Source organism: Scyliorhinus canicula, chromosome 6 (assembly GCF_902713615.1).
Source record: "Scyliorhinus canicula chromosome 6, sScyCan1.1, whole genome shotgun sequence".
In the NCBI taxonomy this organism is placed as follows: domain Eukaryota; kingdom Metazoa; phylum Chordata; class Chondrichthyes; order Carcharhiniformes; family Scyliorhinidae; genus Scyliorhinus; species Scyliorhinus canicula.
Window position 1 is genome coordinate 59147996 of NC_052151.1, and position 21732 is coordinate 59169727.

Genomic DNA, 21732 nt, shown 5'->3' on the forward strand with positions numbered 1-21732 from the left:
TTGCTGCAGTATGTGATTTAACTGCACCCCTCTGGTGCTACACACGGCCTCCTTGCTGCTCACTGCTGTCCTGTGACTGTTCACAGAGCCTTTGGTGATGTGGGAGCCCACCCAGGCTGCCCCTCGTTCCCCAGCGAAATCAGGGGATGGGTGTGGCCATGCTTAATCACTGGGCCCACCAGGTGTTCGCACTCCTCCATGCACGCCTCAAAAGTGCAGCCCCACTGCAGAGGAAGCAGGGGATTAGCAGAGCTCCGACTAATCAAAGGTGTCTCTCCTCCTCATTGGCATTGAGCTGTGAGTCCACTTCAGACTCCCAAAATTGACTGCAATGACTGTGTGGTGGGTGGAGCGTCTAAAAGCAGCCCCAGCTTGTCATGCTTTTTAGCGCTAATTCCAGATCCAGTGGTTACACTGCCCGCTGGGATGGGAATTGCTTCCAATTCACACCGGTACAGTGTTGGCCCATTTGCATGTCCTGAATCGGGAAATGAATAGTGCCCCTAATGTAAACGCGAATCACATGATATTCAGTTCTGGTGGGAACGTTTAGGGCAGGATTCTCCTTTGCCCGATGCCGATATCGTAATTGGCGATCGGGCAGAGAATCCCTTTCAACGCCGAAATCGGGGATGGCGCCGGTTTTTGGTTGTTCCGCGCCCTTGCATAATCGGGGAGTATGATGAACGCCGGTGGGGCGGCCTCAGGACGTCACCTGAAGGATCACCCCCCCCCCCCCCCCCGACGCTTTGCCCCCAATGGACCGACTTCCCGATGGCGCGGGACACGTTTTGGTCAACCTCGCGTGGCGGCTGCGGACTGTGTTTAGCGCCACCACAGTCTTGGGGGTGGCTGGAGGGGGCTTCGGCAGGGGCTGGTGAGGGGTGGTCAGGGGATGGCGAGGGGGGGCTACATGGGGGGCACTGTCTGGCAAGCCGGGTCCGCACATGGCCGGTGCCTTGTTGTACAGCACGACCGCTGCAGGTCGTCATCGTGCGCATGCGCAGCCATGGTCCCGCCAATTCTCCGGCCATTTATGTCGGCAATGCTGGGAGTTTTATGTGGCGCAATGCTAGCCCCCCACCGGGCGGAGCATTGGAGTGGGAGTGGCACCGACATTTTTTCATTGTAAAACTAGGCACTCCCTCTGGACATAGACTCAAAATTGGAGAATCAGGCCCTCCTCCCCAAGCTGAGAATTCATCCAATATTTCCAAGTTTGCTGAGGTTATGAAGTTTGGTTGGAAGGTGTGTGGTGCAGAAGATGTTAAGTGGCTTCATGGTGATTAAGTGGCAAATACATGGCAGTTGCAGTATAATTTGGAGAAATGCAAAATTTTCTGCTTTGGACAGAGAAACAGCACAGCAGATTACTATTTAAATCAGTGTTTTTTAAACTTCGATCCACTTGGGCGGCATGTGGTGCAGTGGTCAGCACTGGGACTGCGGCGCTGAGGACCCGGGTTCGAACCGGCCCTGGGTCACTGTCCATGTGGAGTTTGCACATTCTCCCCATGTCTGCGTGGATTGGCCATGCTAAATTGCCCCTTAATTGGAAAAATAAATAACTGGGTATGCTAAGTTTTTAAAAAAAAAACTTGGACCCACTTTTACCCAATGGCTGTCCCTCATGATTCACATTTATGTAACGTAATATTTTGAAAAATGTTGACCTTCAAAATACTGTTTCCTAGTACACATGCACTGGATGAAGATATATAATATCTTCTGCATTCACAAATAGATGTGAATGGTTATGCATGTTCAATTAGGATGTTGTACCCCAGTGTTATGTTTTAATTGGCAATGGGAGTGAACACAGGCTAGTTTGGAAAATGGAGTGCGCCCGGTTTGGTCGGGAACCTTGATTCTCCGGCCGAACCCGATTTCGGCGTCGCCGACCAGTGAATCCAGCCCGATGTTCTCCCGCTGGAGTTAAATTGCTTGTGATTCTGGAGCACTAACCAGGAAGCGATTCCCAATCCTCAGTCATGGAAATTTCTGGATGGCGAGAATTACGAACGATTCCCGAGGAATTCCTGCTATCGGGCCACCATTTTCAGTAGGCAGCCTGATGACGAGGTCTTGGGGCTGGCCACCCCCACATCGGCCCCCTCCTCCCCCAAGTACCGGGGGGGTGAACCGACCCACCCGCCCCCCAGGAAGCCCCTAATTAAAGAAACTCCCCCCCCACCCCCCAACAATCCCATTTTTACCCCTGTGCCCCTTTCTGTACCGCACCGGGAACCCAGCATTGGGGAATGGAGAACTTCACCCAAAATAAATGTTAGTTTCCCACCATTTCCCTATTATCCATTTGAAACTTCCTTTCTCCGCCTGTAACGGACCTACATTTGTCCTTGGTAATCTTTTCCTTTTCACATACTACCGGAAGCTTTTACAGTTTGCCTTTGTTTCACGTTAGCTTGCATTCATATTGGGCTCGAGCGAGGCCTGCCCCGGACTTCCCAGCAGCCTTTAGATTTGCGAGATCTACCAAGATCTCACGAGGCACCGGAATGAGAACCCCATTCTAAATAGGCACGATCAAATGACGCATGCCTAAGTAGGGTTTAAACCTACTTGGATGAGCTTTTCCGGTATGTACCAGCCTCCCGTGATCTCCCAACCTTCCCCGGGGGGGCCACAGCTGAGCATCATTCTACACCCCTCCATACAAACATGGACCAGGTTGGGAGGGCAGCCAGTAGGGTTCCTGAAAGGGAGGCCTGTAAGGGGCATGAGGAGCCTGTAGAGGGGGGAGGCCAGGAATCCCATTGCAGGATTTCATCACTTGAGGGTGGCGGGGAGGGGGGAGTAATGCCCATATGTGTGGGGGTGACATTGCCCATGGGTGGGGGTAACCCACCGGCTCACTTAGAGAAAAGGGCACCCTTCAGCTCCCCAGTGATTTTCAAGTGTAGGCAACCCGGTGAGGAACTCCCCAGGGCCCAGAAAAGTGACTAAGTGTCATCAAATAGTGGTGGAGAACTGGGAAACTCCCAAGCAAAGCCCACCACGAATAACGCTTGGAAAATTTTCCATTAGATTGCACCCGCTACCCCTTGCCTTTCTTGATCAATTTCTTGTTCCTCCTTTGCTGGATTCTTAGCTGCTCTCAATCCTTGGGTTTACATAAATCTACAGTGCAGAAGGAGGCCATTTGGCCCATCGAGTCTGCACCGCCCCTTGGAACGAGCACCCTACTTAAACCCACCCTATCTCAGTAGCCCAGTAACCCCGCCTAACCTTTTTGGTCACTAAGGGCAATTTCTGGTCAATCCACCTAACCTGCACATCTTTGGGCTGTGGGAGGAAACCGGAGCACCCGGGGGAAACCCACGCAGACACGGGAAGAACATGCAGACTCCGCACAGACAGTGACCCAAGCCGGGAATCGAACCTGGGATCATGGAGCTGTGAAGCAACTGTGCTAGCCACTGTGCTACCGTGCTGCCCACTTCTGGCAACCTTGAGCCACTTTCTTTGATCTAATGCAGTCTTCGACTTCTTTTGTTCGTCATGGTAGATTCACCTTTCCTGTTGGCTGTTTGTTTCTTAGAGGAATGTATGTTTGTTATTTGTGCGCCCCATTTCAGGACTGTTCTGAATTCAAGGCCAGTGAACAGCAACCCTTATTTACACCTGTAAAAGCAAGCACTGTGATTTATTATATAATACAGATTATAATGGCCTGCTTTCTGCCTTCCCACCTTCAAACATCCTCGCATAATAGAGCACATTATTATGCAGCAAATTAAATGTTGAATTTTAGATCAAAGTTTTATTAAATTCATTGAAAAATGTTACTGAAAGGACGATCAGCAACATTTCCATTGAAGGTGAAACCGACCGTTCTGTGTAATTTCACTTGAATGTAATATTAATGAGTGCTTCCACCCACAAGCCGATGATCATAGCTTCAGGTACTCTGCTGGGATCAAAGCAGTCTTTGAAGCCGTCTCTACCCTACTCAAAATATATGCCAACCTTCCATACCTCGTGACGTGTAATGTGGTAGCAGGAACGATACTGTGGTTCTGTATTGCACTGTGCATTCTAAACTTTACATGGTTAGAATTATTTTTTAAATCTTGCATGTATTTTCTTAAACATTGCATGTGCAGGCTGCACCAGTTGTAGCAGAGGGACTGGGGTGTATTTTATGCAGCCCACCGGCGTGGGGACTGTGGTAGTTAGGCCTGCTTAATCGCAGAAGAGGCCCCTACATCAGGCCCCTGCCGTTGAGAATAGATCCCCGATTGTTGGAGGGTGGAAGGGACTGATGTGGGATTCTCGGCCGCCTGCAGTGGTAATTCAGTTGGGTTTGTTAATGAGCAATTGACACTCGTTATCCCTGAGTTTAGGGATTATTATGGAAGCCGCTTGGGCCTCCCACGACCTTGGAAAGCCACCCAGCAAACCCTGTTGGTTTGCTAGCGGCCTCCTGGGATGGGGGTGGGGTGCTTGATATCAAACACTTTGGGCATCCGTGCTCAATTGAGGGACCAGGCATTGCAGGCGGGTGACCCCTGAAAGCCACCTCTTCCCCCACCCTCTCCCGCCCCCTTTTGTCTTTGAACTCCCTCTCCCACAAGCCCCATCCCACTTCGCTCGCCTTGGGTCCCTCTGCGATCCTAGGCCTCAGTGATCAGAGTGTCACCAGCAGCCACCGCTCCGACTGGTGGCATGAGGAGCAGTCAGCTTCGAATTGTCTGGTAGCTCTCAGCGGGCAGGACTTCCACTGCCCGGGAAGTCAGTCTTGGAGAAGGATCATGGATCACCTGAGCCTGCAGAAAGCCTCGTGTGATTAAAGGTTCCACTTTTATTTTGAGTATTAATACTTGAAATTGGGCAATTGAATGCCAGAAAGACACTTAAACCTTGTCAGATCTCCCCCACGGAACCGACAGTGGCTGAGAACAAGACGGCGGGTGTAACACGGCAGTGCTGTAGTGTGATGTAACAACCCACCATTCCTTTCTTTTATTTTGTTGAGTGAGTAACTTTAATGAAACTCTGTCTATCTGTCTGTCTCCCCCTCATCCTCAGTGCAGCCCAATAAGTTAGTTGTTGTGTTTCTTGCTGTAGCCAGTTGCTGGATGGAGCTTCAGATGATTTATTCTCCATTTTTCCTATCATCGTAGGAGAGAAAAAGAAAAGACATTAGGTGGGATTCTCCGGTCCGCCGTGTTTTCCTGGCAGCGGGCTCTCGCCGGCAATGGGATTCTCCATTCCTTGAGAATTCCATAATCCTGCTAATGAGATTTCCCATTGTGGCCACCCCACACCACCGGGAAAGCCGCACGGGTGCACTGCTGGCAAAACAGAGAATCCTGACGGCAGAGAATTCAACCCATTGAGTTCACAATTGGTGATAAACTAACTAATTGGACACTTTCATAGAAACATCGATATAGCTGCAGAGGAGAACAATATACTCTAAACCAGCTTCCTGCCTATGTATAATATGATGAGTAGTGTGGACCACGATTGTTCCCAGCTCTGTGCCTATCAGCAGTACCTCTTTGACCATTGACTGCATAGACTGTTTTATTAACTGTCCTTTGTAATCCTTTAAAAAAAATTTAGAGTGCCCAATTCATTTTTTCCAATTAATGGTTATCGCTGCGAGCAGTGTTCGAACCTGCACGGGGAAACCCCATTGGATTTCAAGTCCAACACCTTAACCACTCGGCCATCACAGCACCACTTTTTCCAATTACGGGGCAATTTAGCGTGGCCAATCCACCTACCCTGCACATCTTTGGGTTGTGAGCGTGAAACCCCGCAAACACGGGGAGAATGTGCAAACTCCACATGGACAGTGACCCAGAGCTGGGATCGAACCTGGGACCTCGGCGCCATGAGGCAGCAGTGCTAACCCGTGTTTGCGTGGGTTTCGCCCTCACAACCCAAAGATTTGCACGGTAGGTGGATTGGTCAGAGGGTCCCTAAGTTGAAAAAAATTAATTGGGTACACTAAATTTAAAAATAAATAAAAAACTATAGAGGGAGTGCAGTGAAGGTTTACCAGACTGATTCCTGGGATGGCAGGACAGATGTTTGAAGAGCAATTGAGTTGGTTAGGATTACATATGCTGAGGCCAGCATGGTGGCTCAGTGGTTAGCATTGCAGTCTCACGGCGCCAAGGTCCCAGGTTCGATCCCGGCTCTGGGTCACTGTCTGTGTGGAGTTTGCACATTCTCCCCATGTTTGCGTGGCTTTCACCCCCACAACACTGTAAGATGTGCAAGGTAGGTTGATTGAACATGCTAAATTGGAAAAGAATGAATTGGGCATTCTAAATGTAAAAAAAAAGGATAACATATGCTGGAGTTCAGAAGAATGAGGGGGAATTTCATAGAAAACTATAAAATTCTGACAGGACTAGGCCGGGCTAGATGCAAGAAGGATGTTTGCGATGGTGAGGTGTCTCGAACCAGGGGTCACAGTCTGGGGTAGACTATTTGGGACTGAGATGAGAAGAAATTTCTTCACTCATAGAATGGTGAGTCTGTGGAATTCGCTACCACAGAAAGTAGTTGAGGCCAAAACATTGTATGTTTTCAGGAAGGTGTTAGATATAGCACTTGGGGGGGTCAGCATGGTGGCATGATGGTTAGCACTGCTGCCTCATGGCGCCGAGGATCCGAGTTCGATCCCAGCCCCAAGTCACTGTCCGTGTGGAGTTTGCACATTCTCCCCGTGTCTGCATGGGTCTCACCCCCCCAACCCAAAACGATATGCAGGGTAGGTGGTTTGGCCACGCTAAATTGCCCTTTAATTGGAAAAAAGGTAATTGGGTACTCTAAATTTTTAAAAAGAAAAAAAGATATAGCACTTGGGGCAAAAAGGGTCAAACGATATGAGAGAAGGCGGGATCAGGCTATTGAGTTGGATGATCAGCCATGATCATAATGAATGGCGGTGCTGGGCTCAATGGCCTCCTTCCTCCTGCCTCTATTTTCTGTGTTTCGGTGATACAGTAACCCGTGCTTTATCGGCGAAAAAGTTCTTTTCCATGGGTCTGAAGAAGCTAAAATGGCGTCTGAGCACATTTTAAACAGCCCAGGGAACTGAGGATGCAAATCTGGGTCTGCACATGCGCAGGAAACTGCAGCCACGCATGCGCAATTGAAAAAGAAGTTTTAGGCGCAGTTTGCGCATGCGCAGCCAAAAGAAGATTGAACATCGTTCGCCTATGGATCTACGCATGCGCAATCGATTCCTACACTTTCCGTCACGAGCGTCATGACATCCGAGGCCCCAGATCACGGCCACTTTTAAAGGAGAAATGCCCGAAAATTGGAAAAAAGAGTTAAAAGCTACAAAACACAATATTTTTACCTCGAAAGACAGAACAATGCCTAAACTTCTACCAGCAGTTGAAAATAACCTCCACAGCACCCTGGAACAAGCAGTCTGCACCACCCACAATGACAAATCCGAAACCAAGGAAGATGATTTGTTTATCGAAGAATACTACTCAGACATGGCTGAGTTATTCGGATATGATATTCATAAAAGCATCAGCGCCGTGGTTGAAAAGCTCAACACGACTCTGCTCATGGTAGATTAATCCAATACCATGATGCAATGGCAGATCGTCAATACATTGGATGACAGAAACCTGTCAAATACCCAAGAAGCAAACGATTCCACACAGCAAGTACTGAAGACTCCGTTGAGAGAGCACAGATCGACTCCACAGAGAGACCACTGCACGACTCCACACAGAGAGTGATGAAAGACTCCATACATAGAGAGCGATGCAAGCCTCCACAGAGAGCTCGTTGACAGACTCCAAAACGGAAGCAACTCAAGACTCCTTAGCGAATTCCTTGCATGAACAAGACAATGAAGATCTATCAACCTTATCTGAGCAACCAGCAGCAGACTATGAAAGTCTACCAAGCAAACCAGCTTTCAAGGCGGATGACATACAGAATCAATACCGTAAGCACAGGAAAAAGTCCAGGTCAGGCAACAAAGGTGACATACAGAATCGCTACCACAAGCATAGAAAAAAAAAGTCTAAATCAGACAACAAAGTGATTCGACCATTCGAACACCTCATGGTGACTTCTTGGTACTTAAACACAAGAACACTGACGACGTTCACGAAGAAATGACAACATCAACATCACCACTTCAACAACAGAAGAAGAAAGCAACTCAACTGTACAAATTCTTTTTAATTAAGATTGGACTCATAAATATTAATTGGCTTTGTATAATCAATATTATCACAACTTGTACATATCATCATTTATCTACCTGTTTTGTGCAATTTTTTTCAACAAAGTACAGAAAATATGTAAAAATAAAAAAGGGGGATGTAGTGATATGCATCACTGTATATACACAAGGGGTTAAGGTAAATACACTACAACTAAGTAACCACTAGAGGGAGCACCAAAGAGGTGTGTGTATGTATACATAGACAAACAGGAAGTTGCCTCTCTTCACAGGAACGGCAGCTGGTGAGCAGGACACAGGCAGCTCAGATGTAACATAGTATAAGGGCTGGAGAGAGAACAAACTCCTAGAAATAAAGCATCTACTTCAATTGTAAGACTATGAGCTTTATTCGGACGCGAGGAATAATACAGTTTCCTGCCAAATGAGTCTGAAAATCACAGCATGTTGTTCATTTGACTTGAAATGTATTTGAAGGATTTGACTGAGGGAAGAGTTTAGAATCTCTCATGCGGGTTTCATGAGAGCAGGACAATGGAGATTATTCAAACTGATTTACCGAAACCAGTAGGTCCACGTGTGTGTGTTTGCTTCCATGGAATAAAACCATGGAGTCATAGCAGCACAGAAAGAGGCCATTTGGCCCCTCAAGGTCATGCTGGCATTCACCAGAGCCAACCAATCAGCCACAACCCCCCCCCCCCACCCCATTCCTGTTAAGTTTATTTCCCTCAAGTGCCCATCCCATCCCATTTTCAATACTTTAAAATAGCCTCTTTATTTTCACCACTGGCAAACAGCAGCAACGTATTTTGATAGAGCTACTGTGTTTCCAGAGACTGGAAGATCATCACCTGCTGCTGAGCCCCGGGGACAATTCTGGATGAGGTGAAAGGGACTGTTATGCAATATGTGACCCCAAACGCAACCTTGTAAGGCAAAGCCTCAGGGTCTTCGGCGGTGTCTTGTTATTTTATACCCCTTTAGCTCAACCTGCTTCTCAAATTATGACTTCTCACCTCGTGCTTTTAACCAATTCAAAACTTACGTCAAAACAGTGCAGCACTTTCTCAGTAACATGCTGGAGTGTCCGCCTAGATTTTGTGTTCAAATTTGTGGAATGGCTTCTGGCTTGTAGACAAAAGTGCAACCCACTGAGACATGGCTGGCACAGTGAGAAACGTACTGTAACCGGAGATGTTAGTTGCATGTGAACTGTACTATGAACCAAAAAGCCCATTGTCATTTTTTTCTCTCCTTTTCCAGAGCTTCAGAGATCTTGTTTAAACCGGAGCTGATTGGAAGAGACCACTATGGAATTCATGAGAGTCTTCTCCGCGCCATAATCCTCTGTGATGTAGACATCAGACAAACCTTTGCTGCAAACATTATTCTTTCAGGTATGTTGGCTGGCCACCTGCTTCAAAAGAAACTGGAAATTGAACTGCATAGCTTAATATGGGCGCCTGAAGATTTTGTTGATTTCTCTTACCTAGCATTCTCAGTGAAAATGTTTGGCAGGACTTGTCTTGCTATAAAGCAACCTTTCAGCAGCTCATGGCAGCGATGCATTTCTTATTTCTATTAATAAGCTGATGGAGAGCAATGTTAAGAGTAGATAGAACGTCTGAAAGCAGAGGTGGCTCCATCACTCTGATTAGAGATTTAGGTTGAATTGTCTGTCTGTTCCACTGAATATCATTGTCATGTTTATGATCAATCTTTCAAAAGATTGGATTTGGCAAAGGAGCTACTGTTAATGCTGGGATTTGGTAAAGTGAGTTCCAGTCAGGGGTACCAAGTCAAAAGGTAACAATAAAAATCTTTATTGTCACAAGTAGGCTTACATTAACACTGCAATGAGGTTACTGTGAAAAGACCCTAGTCGCCACATTCCGGCGCCTGTTCGGGTGCATGTTAAACAGAAGTTATTTTTTCCCCATTTACTAAAACTATCCGTTTGTTGAGATCATCGAAAAATGCCACTTATCCTCTATGTTGGAAAACTCTTTTGATCTCTGATTGCTCAGTTCCAGAAATGGGATACGGGGAGGGACATGGACACTAAGAACCTAGTCTAGGTTTTTTTAACAGAGACATTGCTGGGACAGAAAGAGTCCAGAATAGGTAGACGCTAAAAATCAGAATTTCTTAACGCTCATTTTTTATGGGATGTGGGCATCGCTGGCTCGGCCAGCGTTTATTGCCCATCTCTAATTGCCCTTGAGAAGGTGGTGGTCAGCTGCCATCTTGAACCACTGGAAGTTCTGTTGTGTAGATACACCCAAGATTTTGACCCAGTGACAGAGAAGGAACGGTGATATATTTCCAAGTCAGGATGGTGAGTGGCTTGCAGGGGAACTTGCAGGTGGTGAGGTTCCCAGGTATCTGCTGCCCTTGTTCTTCTAGATGATAGTGGTCGTGAGTTTGGAAGGTGTTGCCTCAGGAAACTTGGGGAGTTCTTGCAGTGCACACGTCTGCCACTGTTTGTCGGTGGTGGAGGAGAGAGTGAGTGTTTGTGGAAGGAGTGCCAATCATGCATGCTGCTTTGTCCTGGATGGTGTTGAGCTTCTTGAGTGTTGTTGCAGCTGCATTCATCCAGGCAAATGGAGAGTATTCCATCATACTCCTAACTTGTGCCATCTAGATGGTGTTTAGGCTTTGGGGAGTCAGGAGGTGAGTTACTCGCCACAGAATTCCTAGCCTTTGACCTGCTGTTGTAGCCACAATATTTATATGGCTAGTCCAGTTCAGTTTCTGGTCAATGGTAACCTCGGCAATGTTGATGGTGGGTAATTCAGCAGAATGCACATCCAGCAAGATGAATTACTGAAGTGTAGCTGACATAGCACCTTGATTATTTTTGTTAACATAATAAATTGTATCAATTGAACTAAATAAATCTCATCGAGATTGTTCTGCATATTCACCCAATGGCAGAATAAAGCAGTTAAACAAGTTGATGGCATACCAAGATGACACCAGATGGACCGAGACCCGGTTCAGAGAGATTAAAGAAATGTACATCCCTACAGAAAAACATATGCTTCTGCAAGCCTGCTCTGCTATTTGATATGATCATGGCTGATCCTCTGACTCAACATCCCTTTCCCGACTTGCTCTCCATATCCCTTAATTTCCTGAGTGACCTGAGACGAAGATATCAGGTTCAGGTCCCAATTGTGGACCCATCGTAACTGCCAGGTCATGATATCAGGTTATGGGTGTTGGCTCCCAATAGTTGGAAAACATTCAGATCACTTATGGGAGCAAATGACAACCCTAAACCTGTAAAACTTTCTGTGGCAGACATTAATTTGTAATAAATGCATTACTTAACATTGTCCACCGGCTTGGGTCTCACCCCCACAACCCAAAGATGTGCAGGGTAGGTGGATTGGCCATACTAAATTAACCCTTAATTGGGGGAAAAAATGACTGGGTACTGTAAATTTTTAAAAAGCACATTGTCCACTTCCTCAGCTCCAGGCTTGGAGTAACCCATTTGAGCAAGTTTGAGGTACCTTAATTGCCCTAACAAGTGATGTGGTGCCTAGTTTGATTGTCACAGTATTTTTTGAATGAGCCTGTTGGGATTCACACTCTGCCTCTTGTAATCTGCTTCATCTGAAACCTTCTTGGGGCGGGTGTGAGCGTGGTGTGTGTGTGTTGTGTGTCCTACATTGTGTATTTTCTCTGAGCACTCATCCCACATATCATCACACATAGAAGGTGGCTATTTGGCCCTTTGAATCCATGCAGGCTTTCTGCTGACCAATCCAATCAATCCCATTCCCCTGCTCCATCCCCAAAGCCCTTCAAGTTTATTGCCATCAAGTGCCCATCCAGTTCCCTTTCGAAATCATTCATCATCCCTGCCTCAACCACCCTCATAGGGAATGAGTTACAGGTTATTACAGGGACAATTTGTCTACCATGACCGAACCTGTCATGATATTGTACACCTCTGTTAAATCTACCCTTTGCTGCAAGGAGAACAAACCCAGCCTCTCCAATCTAACCCTGTAGCTAAACCTCTTCATCCCTGGAACGGTTCCAGTAAATCTCACTCCCAAACATATTTTGCATTCTTTCAAGGACCATCCTCCTTCCAGATCTGTGGTGACCACAATTGGATGCAATACTCTAGTGGCTTAACCAGAACTTTATAATGCTTCACTTTATAATTTCCCTGCTTTTGTACTCAATACTTCTTTTTTAAACTCCAGATCCCATCTACTTTGCTGATTTACTCTCTCATTATTCCTTGTCACTTTCAAAGATCTATGTACATGAACTCCCAAGTCCCTCTGAACCTACAAACTCTTTAGAATGGTGCCGTTAAGTCTATTTTGCCTCTCCCAAGCTAATAAATTTTGTATCTGGGGGAAATAATTTAGGTAAACGCCTTTTGTCTTAGTGTGAATCACGTCACACTTCTCTGTATTAAATTACATCTGCCACTGCCACAATGGGGCAGCATGGTGGCACAGTGGTTAGCACTACTGCCTCATAGCACCAGGGACGAGGGTTCAATTCCAGCCTTTGGTCACTGTCTGTCTGGCATTTGTACGTTCTGCATGGGTTTCCTCCAGGTGCTCCTGTTTCCTCCCACAATCCAAAATTGTGCAGGTTAGATAGATTGGCCATGATAAATTGCCCATTAGTATCAAAAAGGTTAGGTGGGCGATTGGGTTACAGGGATTGGGTGGGGGCCCGCATTAGCCCTTAGAAAGAGCACCCAACCCAAACCCATGCCTCCACCCTATCCCTGTAACCCAGTAACCCCACCTAACCTTTTGGACACTAATTTAGCATGGCCAATCCACCTAACCTGCACATCTTTGGACAGTGGAAGGAAACCGGGACACTCGGAGGAAGCCCACGCACACATGGGAGAAAGTGTAAAATCCACACGACAGTGGCCCAAAGCCACAAATGAACCCGGGTCCCTGGAGCTCTGAGGCAGCAGTGCTAACCAATGTGCCACCGTGCTGCCCTTGCCTCACGCCAACTTGCTGACCAGTCATCTTGCTACCATATTTCCATCTCCAGAGCCCCTAGCCCTCTTCCTTAATTCCCATGAATTTTATTCCCCTAACTCACTCCTGTATTTCCTTATTGACTTCTCACACTCCTGCTGTATTTTTATAACTATGCTTCCTGCTCATGTTACTTACTCGCACTGTGCTTGTGTATTTAATTCTCGCTTCCCTGCCAGTGCACCTCTTTTCACCAGCATACAGCACACTTGAGGGTTTCACACCTTTCAGTTCCCAGGCCTCCCATTTCCTTTGGCATTGTTTGGCATGTCAGAGGTTTCCTTTGATTATGTGAAATGCACCCTTCCATCCCGCAATGATCTCTCCCCCCCCCCCCCCCCCCCCCCCCCCCCCCCTCCCCCCTCCACACAACAGTTTCCATCTCCTGTTCAAAAGGTCCAACGCTGGAGCTGAGGGGATTTGTGGTGCAAGTCGCTGATGCTGCTGTCTGTAATTAAGTTTATCAACATGTTGAGGTAACGCAGAATTCATAGCCTGACAATTGATTCAAACTATCTTCTCACCATCTCGTACTGTGGAAAAGTTACGGCCTACAGTGAGTGCTCATGTTATTCTGGTGTCAGTAACAGTAGCGTTTTGTTGAAATGGCCCAATTAAAAGTAGTTTTTCATCCTTTTTACCAAAGTTCTGGCAGCACAGTGGCACATTGGTTCGCACTGCTGCCTCATAGTGTCAGGGAGCCAGGTACAATTCCAACCTCGGGTGACTGTGTGGAGCTTGCAATGTCTTCCTGTGTCTGTGTGGATTTCCTCCGGATGCACCTGTTTCCTCCCACATTCCACAGATGTGCAGGTTAGGGGGATTGGCCATGCTAAATTGCCCTTTGGTGCCCAGGGATATGCAGGTTAGGGAGGGTTACGGGGATAGGGCAGGGCAGTGGGTCTGGGTGGGCTGGTGCAGAGGGTCGGTGCAGATTTGATGGGCTGAATGGCCTCCTGCACTGTCGGAATTCTATGGTCCTATCCAAATGGGTGTTTTCAAATGTGTAGCTAATCCAAGTAGGCTCAGAAACATTCCAGATTCCTTGCTCAGGTATAGCCAGATCTCCGGCAAGATCCCTCCGTGAGAGTTGCAATTGAATTGTGGAAAGAGAATATTAGATAAGGAGATGTCCCGGAGGACTGGAGAATTGCCAATGTTGTTCCTTTATTTAAGAAGGGTAGCAAGGATAATCCAGGGATCTATAGGCCGGTGAGCCTTACGTCAGTGGTAGGGAAATTACTGGAGAGAATTCTTCGAGACAGGATCTACTCCCATTTGGAAGCAGGTGGACGTATTAGCGAGAGGCAGCACAGTTTTGTGAAGAGGTCATGTCTCACTAACCTGATAGAGTTTTTCGAGGAGGTCACAAAGATGATTGTTGCAGGTAGGGCAGTGGATGTTGTCTATATGGACTTCAGTAAGGCCTTTGACAATGTCCCTCAGGCAGACTGGTGCAAAAGGTGAAGTCACATGGGATCAGAGGTGAGCTGGCAGGATGGATACAGAACTGGCTAGGTCATAGATGGCAGAGAGTAGCAATGGAAGGGTGCTTTTCTGATTGGAGAGCTGTGACTAGTGGTGTTCCACAGGGATCAGTGCTGGGACCTTTGCTGTTCATAGTATATATAAATGGTTTGGAAGAAAATGTAACTGGTCTGATTAGTAAGTTTGCGGACGACATAAAGGTTGGTGGAATTGCGGATAGCGATAAGTACTGTTAGAGGATACAGCAGGATTTAGATCGTTTGGAGACTTGGGCGGAGAGATGGCAGATGGAGTTTAATCCGGACAAATGTGAGGTAATGCATTTTGGAAGGTTTAATACGGTCGGGAATATACAGTGAATGGTAGAACCCTCAAGAGTATTGACAGTCGGAGAGATCTAGGTGTACAGGTCCACAGGTCAATTTAAGGGGCAACACAGGCGGAGAAGATAGTCAAGAAGGCATACGGCATGTTTGCCTTCATTGGCCGGGGCATTGAGTATAAAAATTGGCAAGTCATGTTGCAGCTGTATAGAACCTTAGTTAGGCCACACTTGGAGTATAGTGTTCAATTCTGATTGCCACACTACCAAAAGGATGTGGAGGCTTTAGAGAGGGTGCAGAAGAGATTTTCCAGGATGTTGCCTGGTATGGAGGGCATTAGCTATGAGGAGCGGTTGAATAAACTTGGTGTGTTCTCAATGGAACGAAGGAGGTTGAGGGGTGACCTGCTAGAGGTCTATAAAATTATGAGGGCCATAGATAGAGTGGATAATCAGAGACTTTTTCCCAGGGAAGAGGGGTCAATTACTAGGAGATATAGGTCTAAGGTGCGAGCGGCAAGGTTTAGAGGAGATGAACAAGGTAAGTTTTTTTTTGCACCGAGGGTAGTGGGTGCCGGGAACTCGTAGCCGGAGGAGGTGGTGGAAGCAGGGACGATAGTTACGTTTAAAGGGCATATTAGCCAATACATGAATAGGATGGGAATAGAGGGGTACGGACCCCGGAAATATAGATTTTAGTTCAGACGGGCAGCATGGTCGGCGCAGGCTTGGAGGGCCGAAGGGCCTGTTCCTGTGCTGTACTTTACTTTGTTCTTTGAGAATAAATGACGCTTAAAATTAAGGTACTGTTGCCATAAAAAGGCATTTCAAATCTGTTTACTTTCTTGAAGGTGGAAACACAATGTTGACTGGGATATCAGCAAGAGTACAAAAAGAGATCTCTTCCAGTTTGCCTCTAGACCTGTCAAAACACGTACACATCACAAGCCCAGCAAATCGGGACTTCACAGTGTGGAGCGGAGGTGCTGCCCTGGCCAATTCATCTGCCATTGAGTGTGCCTGGATCAGCCGAGAAGAATATTATGAGTTTGGTCCAAAGATTGTTCATAGGAAGTGCTTTTAGATTAGAAACCCTGGACAAAGTATTTTAAGGTTTTCTTTTATTGATCGCAAATGCAATAATGATTTAACCAGTATTAACTAAAAGCAATATTTCAAAATAAGGTCTATACTTCTTTACAGCCGGTGATTTTTCTTTTGGACTACGCTTTTATTTAGCTGGAATGCTGACTGTCCAGAATCATCATATCCTCCCGAGTCCCTGTCTGCAGGGGGGGGAGGCACAGGCCTTGACCTTTCGGTGTTTGACGCTTAATGTTTCAAAGTTTGATTCTGTACATTCTGTTCCCATCCCTGCTGTGTATTAGTCACAGAAGCAAGGTTTTTTTTTGCTGCATCCTTACAACACGAACATTTGAGCACAACCTCAGTGCTGGAGACTGGGAGGATGCAGTTACAAATTTTGATCCTTTCATATGTTAATTTTGTAATCTTGTTGGGGGGGGGGGATTGCTAAATTGGAGGTGTTGACATCATCTGTGTAGGGGAAAGGACAAAAAGAGATGGAAGCAGAGGAAAATAAAATTGGTCAGCCTAACATGGGCTGCCATCCAAATCGGAGTTGTTGGAAGGACAGATCTGCCCTCTTGAAAGAGCAAAGAAGAGACTTGATATTAGCCGGAATAAAGGACTTTAATAATCTGGAAGAAATAATTAGCAACTTAAAAAATGTATATTTTGGAGCAATTTGTATCCACATTCAAACAAATGCTTACTCCACTCAGCATCGCACAAGAATTTTGTTTACATGAAAACATAGAGAATTTCCTTTACAATAACATTTGCTCCAACTTCTGAAGCGGATCTGTGGTGAACGTATTGCTACTGCAATTCACCACTATTGTATTGTATTATGTTGATGCCCCTGTGGCTCCGCCCCCTCGGGGGTGGTATATAAACCTGCAGCCTGTAGGCGGCACTCAGTACAGAGCAGTCACAGGCAGGCACAGATCTAGCTGATTAAAACCACTGTTCACTTCTACTAATCGTCTTGTGTGAATTGATAGTTGCATCAGGATCACAAATAATTTTTAAATATCTTGTGCCCTATTTATGTGTCGTTATTTGACTCACAATCACCTACTAGCTAGGAACATTGAGGTCGAGGGCCATGATTCTAGCATTGTGCAAAAGAGTGGTTTTATCTTGGAGGCCAGTCCTTTGTGAATTTATTTTTTTTCAACCAGTGAAATTAAAATATGGGTATTATGTTGATATATAACATCAGGGATAATACCATCATCTAGATCATTTTCTGGGAGATTTGCTTCATGAAATATTTTACCCAGGATAAATTGCCCTAAGACTTTGTACTATAATACAGTTGTTACTTTGTTACTTTCACCTAATAGCTGCTTCTAAAAGTATCATGCCTTGGACAGGTTTTAGGAATGTATTTTTATGTGCCATTGACTGGGTGTGAAATTCAAGCTGCTTTAGAAAGAATTAGAAACTGTGATGTAAATGCTGCAATGATTGTTTTTGCTACCTGCTTTTTTTACAATTCATGTTCCAACATTTAAATATTGTTTGTTGGTTTTACGTCAGTATTGCTATTAAGTCCTGATAAATGTGAATCATATTTGCCAAGACGCCTGCTTGAAACGGAACCTTTGAATTCTGGGAGTATTTGGAACTACTGTACGTTTTCTCAAACTCTAGCCCATTGCTGTGATACATACAGCTCACTACCTTCTAAGAGCAAGGCAACACTAAGGGACAGCTCACTACCTTCTAAGAACAAGGTAACGCTGAGGGAAATGCAATCAATGATAATCAGTTAGATGCCAAACATGTTCATAATGTTTATATTTTAAAATGTAGCAGTTTGATACATGGCTTTGATCACGTCAAGTCCGACATATACATAGAAGGCAAAGTCTGCATACTTTTCCAATTGCTAACCTGCTCAAAGGTTTGGCAGATAGGAAATGCAATCAGTACTAACTATGAACAAGGAACTCGCACAAATCCGACTATTTAAATTACCCTTGTTTTCCCCCTGGGAATCAGGAACAAGGAACTGCCACAAATGAGATTCTTCAACCATTTTATTTCAAGCTGTGTTTAGCCATTACTTTCCTATCTCTTTCAGGATGATATATATGGCTAAAGAAATTCAATGAGATATTGAAATTGAGTAAATCATTAAAGGATTATGTGCAAGAGCCATGTAGAAACATTGGGTGATGTGTGGGAGAATGAGAGAAAGGCAGCTTGACAAAGGGAGAAATACTTGCAAGTAAAAGATGTGGGAACTATACATAAAGAATTAGAAGGAAGTAAGTACAGAAACAGATTTTGTTTTGTTTGGGAACAAAGAACCAGAGATCAGTTTTTCTAATTCGTCTTGTCATTGTAAAATAGCATATTTGTTGCTATAAGCAAAGCCACAGGAGATCTGGCAACTACTATAAACACACAAGTGGATGTGATCTACAGGGAAAACTACCATTAATATTACTTATTTGTATAGTTAAACAGAAATGGGAAAGGATGTTTATCATAATTTCATTATTCACAGTATCGTTGATGGCTTTTTTTTGAGGTAATACATTTCATATGTTGGATTATTTGCACAGAAATGTATTACTGGTGAGCAAAATGTGATGAGTGGGGCCTTTTAATATTTGTCCCCCCCAAAATTGTAAAATATTAGACTACAACGTTCTGAAATGATAAGTCTGAAGTATTACACAATGTATAATTTTATCTTTGTTCTAAATAAATGTATTTTTAAAGTTAAACATCACTTTCAGTGAGAGCTGTGTGAATTATTTGTGCAATATTCCTGTTTAATTTGGGAAAAGTTTCTAAACCTTGCTTGAGACGATGTACCCGAATTGCAATAGATTCCCGTGTCGAGTGCATTTAGCCTGGTGTTTCCCGGCGCTCGGAGCGCCTAGAAAGACCATGCTATCTAATGGGACTTTGCTGAAATCCGGGGGCTCAGCGAGGAACTAGGCCGCACTTAATTCTATTTCCTTCACTGAGGAGCTCTGCTCGCCAGAATTCCTCAGTGCAGGAGGAGATTGGGAGGCATCACCTGTAAGGGGGTCCTTGATTGGGGGAAGCGAACAACTCACATGGGCAGGTCACCCCAGGGTCTGATTCCCAGCATGGGAAAAAGGCCAGCCTGGCACTGCCAAGGTGCCCAGGTGGCAACAGCAGTGTCAGGGCACCAACCTGCCCAGAGGGCAACCAATTGGGGTCCCCAAATCCCCTGGAGACCCCCCCAATGCTATTTGGTTCCTATTGGGGGGGGGGGGGGGGGGGGTGGAGACCAGTACTGAGGGGTAGATCAGGTGAGTGCTTATTAGAGTGAGACGAGCTGCCTTAGTCTAATATGCAGATTCAGATCGCGACCTCTCGCGCAATCCTATTTGATCTCACGAGGCATGGTGAGCCGGGTTGACCCCAGAACATAGAACATAGAACAGTACAGCACAGAACAGGCCCTTCGGCCCTCAATGTTGTGCCGAGCCATGATCACCCTACTCAAACCCACGTATCCACCCTATACCAGTAACCCAACAACCCCCCACCTTAACCTTACTTTTATTAGGACACTACGGGCAATTTAGCATGGCCAATCCACCTAACCCGCACATCTTTGGACTGTGGGAGGAAACCGGAGCACCCGGAGGAAACCCACGCACACGGGGAGGACGTGCAGACTCCACACAGACAGTGAACCAGCCGGGAATCGAACCTGGGACCCTGGAGCTGAGAAGCATTTATGCTAACCACCATGCTACCCTGCTGCCTCATGCTACCCATGAGGTAGATGTCACCCGTTATCTTCCACAAATATAAAACGCAGGGGTATGTCAGGAACAAAAAGCTTGCTGCTGGACAGCTCTTTGCTTCCTGAACATTTTTATTGCAGATTTTTAGCCTTTTTAATAAAACCTGTGATAAGTCAGGTGATATTTAATGCCTAAATCACTGACACGTGCTCCATGCTGTGTAAAAATGTACCCTTGCATTCAAATGATTCTATGACTCTAATTGCGCCCTCCCAGACACCAGTTTTCCCCTCCAGGTAAGACTGATCCAGCATAATTAATAGATGAAAGGGTAGCAAACAGTGAATGAGTCTTGGGTCAGAGAAAGATGGAGAGAATGTCAGTCCAGCACACAGAGAGAACTAAACTTGAACATTCTATTAAAATGCAGGCAACTTTCTGCGCAGCTCATTCCTGTGTCTGAGTGGGAAATTTTGCTGACCCATTTTAGCAGTGGCCCATCCTACCAAGTTGTTGATTAAACCTGTTGCTCTTTGATGTGGGAGCACAAATTCTGTTCGCCTTGGATAACCTCCCTGAAATGCAAACCAATTGGAATGGCTAGTGCACGCATCCTGGATATGGGCAGCTGATTATAGAGTCATACAGCACAGAAACAGGCCCTTCGGCCCACCATGTCTATGCAGACAATCATATGCAGACTGCATTGTCTGTGCGGAGTCTGTACGTTTTCCCCTTGTGCGTGGGTGCTCAAGTTTCCTCCCGCAGTCCAAAGATGTGCAGATTAGGTGGATTGGCCACGCTGAATTGCCCTTAGTGTTCAAAATTGCCCTTACATGTTGGGTGGGGTTACTGGGTTATGGGGATAGGGTGGAGGTGTGGGCTTGGGTAGGGTACTCTTTCAAAGAGCCGGTGCAGACTCGATGGGCTGAATGGCCTCCTTCTGCACTGTAAATTCTATGAAATACCAATCTATACTAATCCCATTTATAAACACTTGGTCCATAGCCTACTATGCCTTTAACATCAATCTTTATTGTCACAAGTAGGCTTGCAATTAAGTTACTGTGAAAAGCCCCTAGTCGCCATATTCCGGTGCCTGTTCGGGCACACAGAGGGAGAATTCAGAATGTCCAAATTACCTAACAGCACGCCTTTCGGGACTTGTGGGAGGAAACTGGAGCACCCGGAGGAAACCCATGTCCAGTGCTCGCCCAGATGCTTCTTAAACATTGGGAGAGTTCCTGCCTCCACCACCCGCCCAGGCAGCGCGTTCCATATTTCCAACAACCTCTGGGTGAAAAAATGTTTCCTCAGGTCCCCTCTAACCCATTTGCTCCTCACCTTAAACCTATGCCCTCTGGTCTTAGGGCGGCATGATAGAACAGTTGGTTCACAGCACCAAGGTTCGATTCCCTGCTGGGGTCGCTGTCTGGGCAGAATCTGCACGTTCTCCCCGTGTCTGCATGGGTTTCCTCCGGATGCTTCGGTTTCCCCCCCTCGTCCTGAAAGACGCGCTATTGGGTGAATTGGACATTCTGAATTCTCCCTCTGTGTACCCGAACAGACGCCGAAATGAGGCGACTGGGGATTTTCACAGTAACTTCATTGCAGTGTTAATGTAAGCCTACTTGTGACAATAATGAAGATTATTATAATTAGACACTTCTGCCATGTGGAAAAAGTTTTTATAATCTACCCTATCTATGCCTCTCATAATTTTGTACACCTCTGTCAGATCCCCCTTCAGCCTCACCTTCTCCAGGGAAAACAAACTCAGCCGATCCAGTCTCTCCTCATAGCTGAAACTTTCTATCCCAGGCAACATCCTGGTGAGTCTCCTCTGCT

General features: G+C 45.9%; 1 protein-coding gene and 1 non-coding gene across 3 annotated transcripts in view; one reads left to right on the forward strand and one right to left on the reverse strand.

Moving 5' to 3' along the window:
• The window catches only part of LOC119967165, a 157311-nt gene extending 138429 nt beyond the window's left edge, over positions 1-18882 (forward strand). For both annotated transcript variants that reach the window (XM_038799328.1, XM_038799329.1), the window contains 2 exons: positions 9470-9603; positions 15907-18882. In XM_038799328.1, the coding sequence (XP_038655256.1) occupies positions 9470-9603; positions 15907-16139 (367 nt within the window). In that variant the 3' untranslated portion in view covers positions 16140-18882. The remainder of the gene's footprint in view (positions 1-9469; positions 9604-15906) is intronic.
• Positions 5627-5708, reverse strand: trnas-uga. The gene has a single exon. It is a non-coding gene; the product is annotated as a tRNA-Ser (tRNA).
• Positions 18883-21732: the final 2850 nt, after the last annotated feature.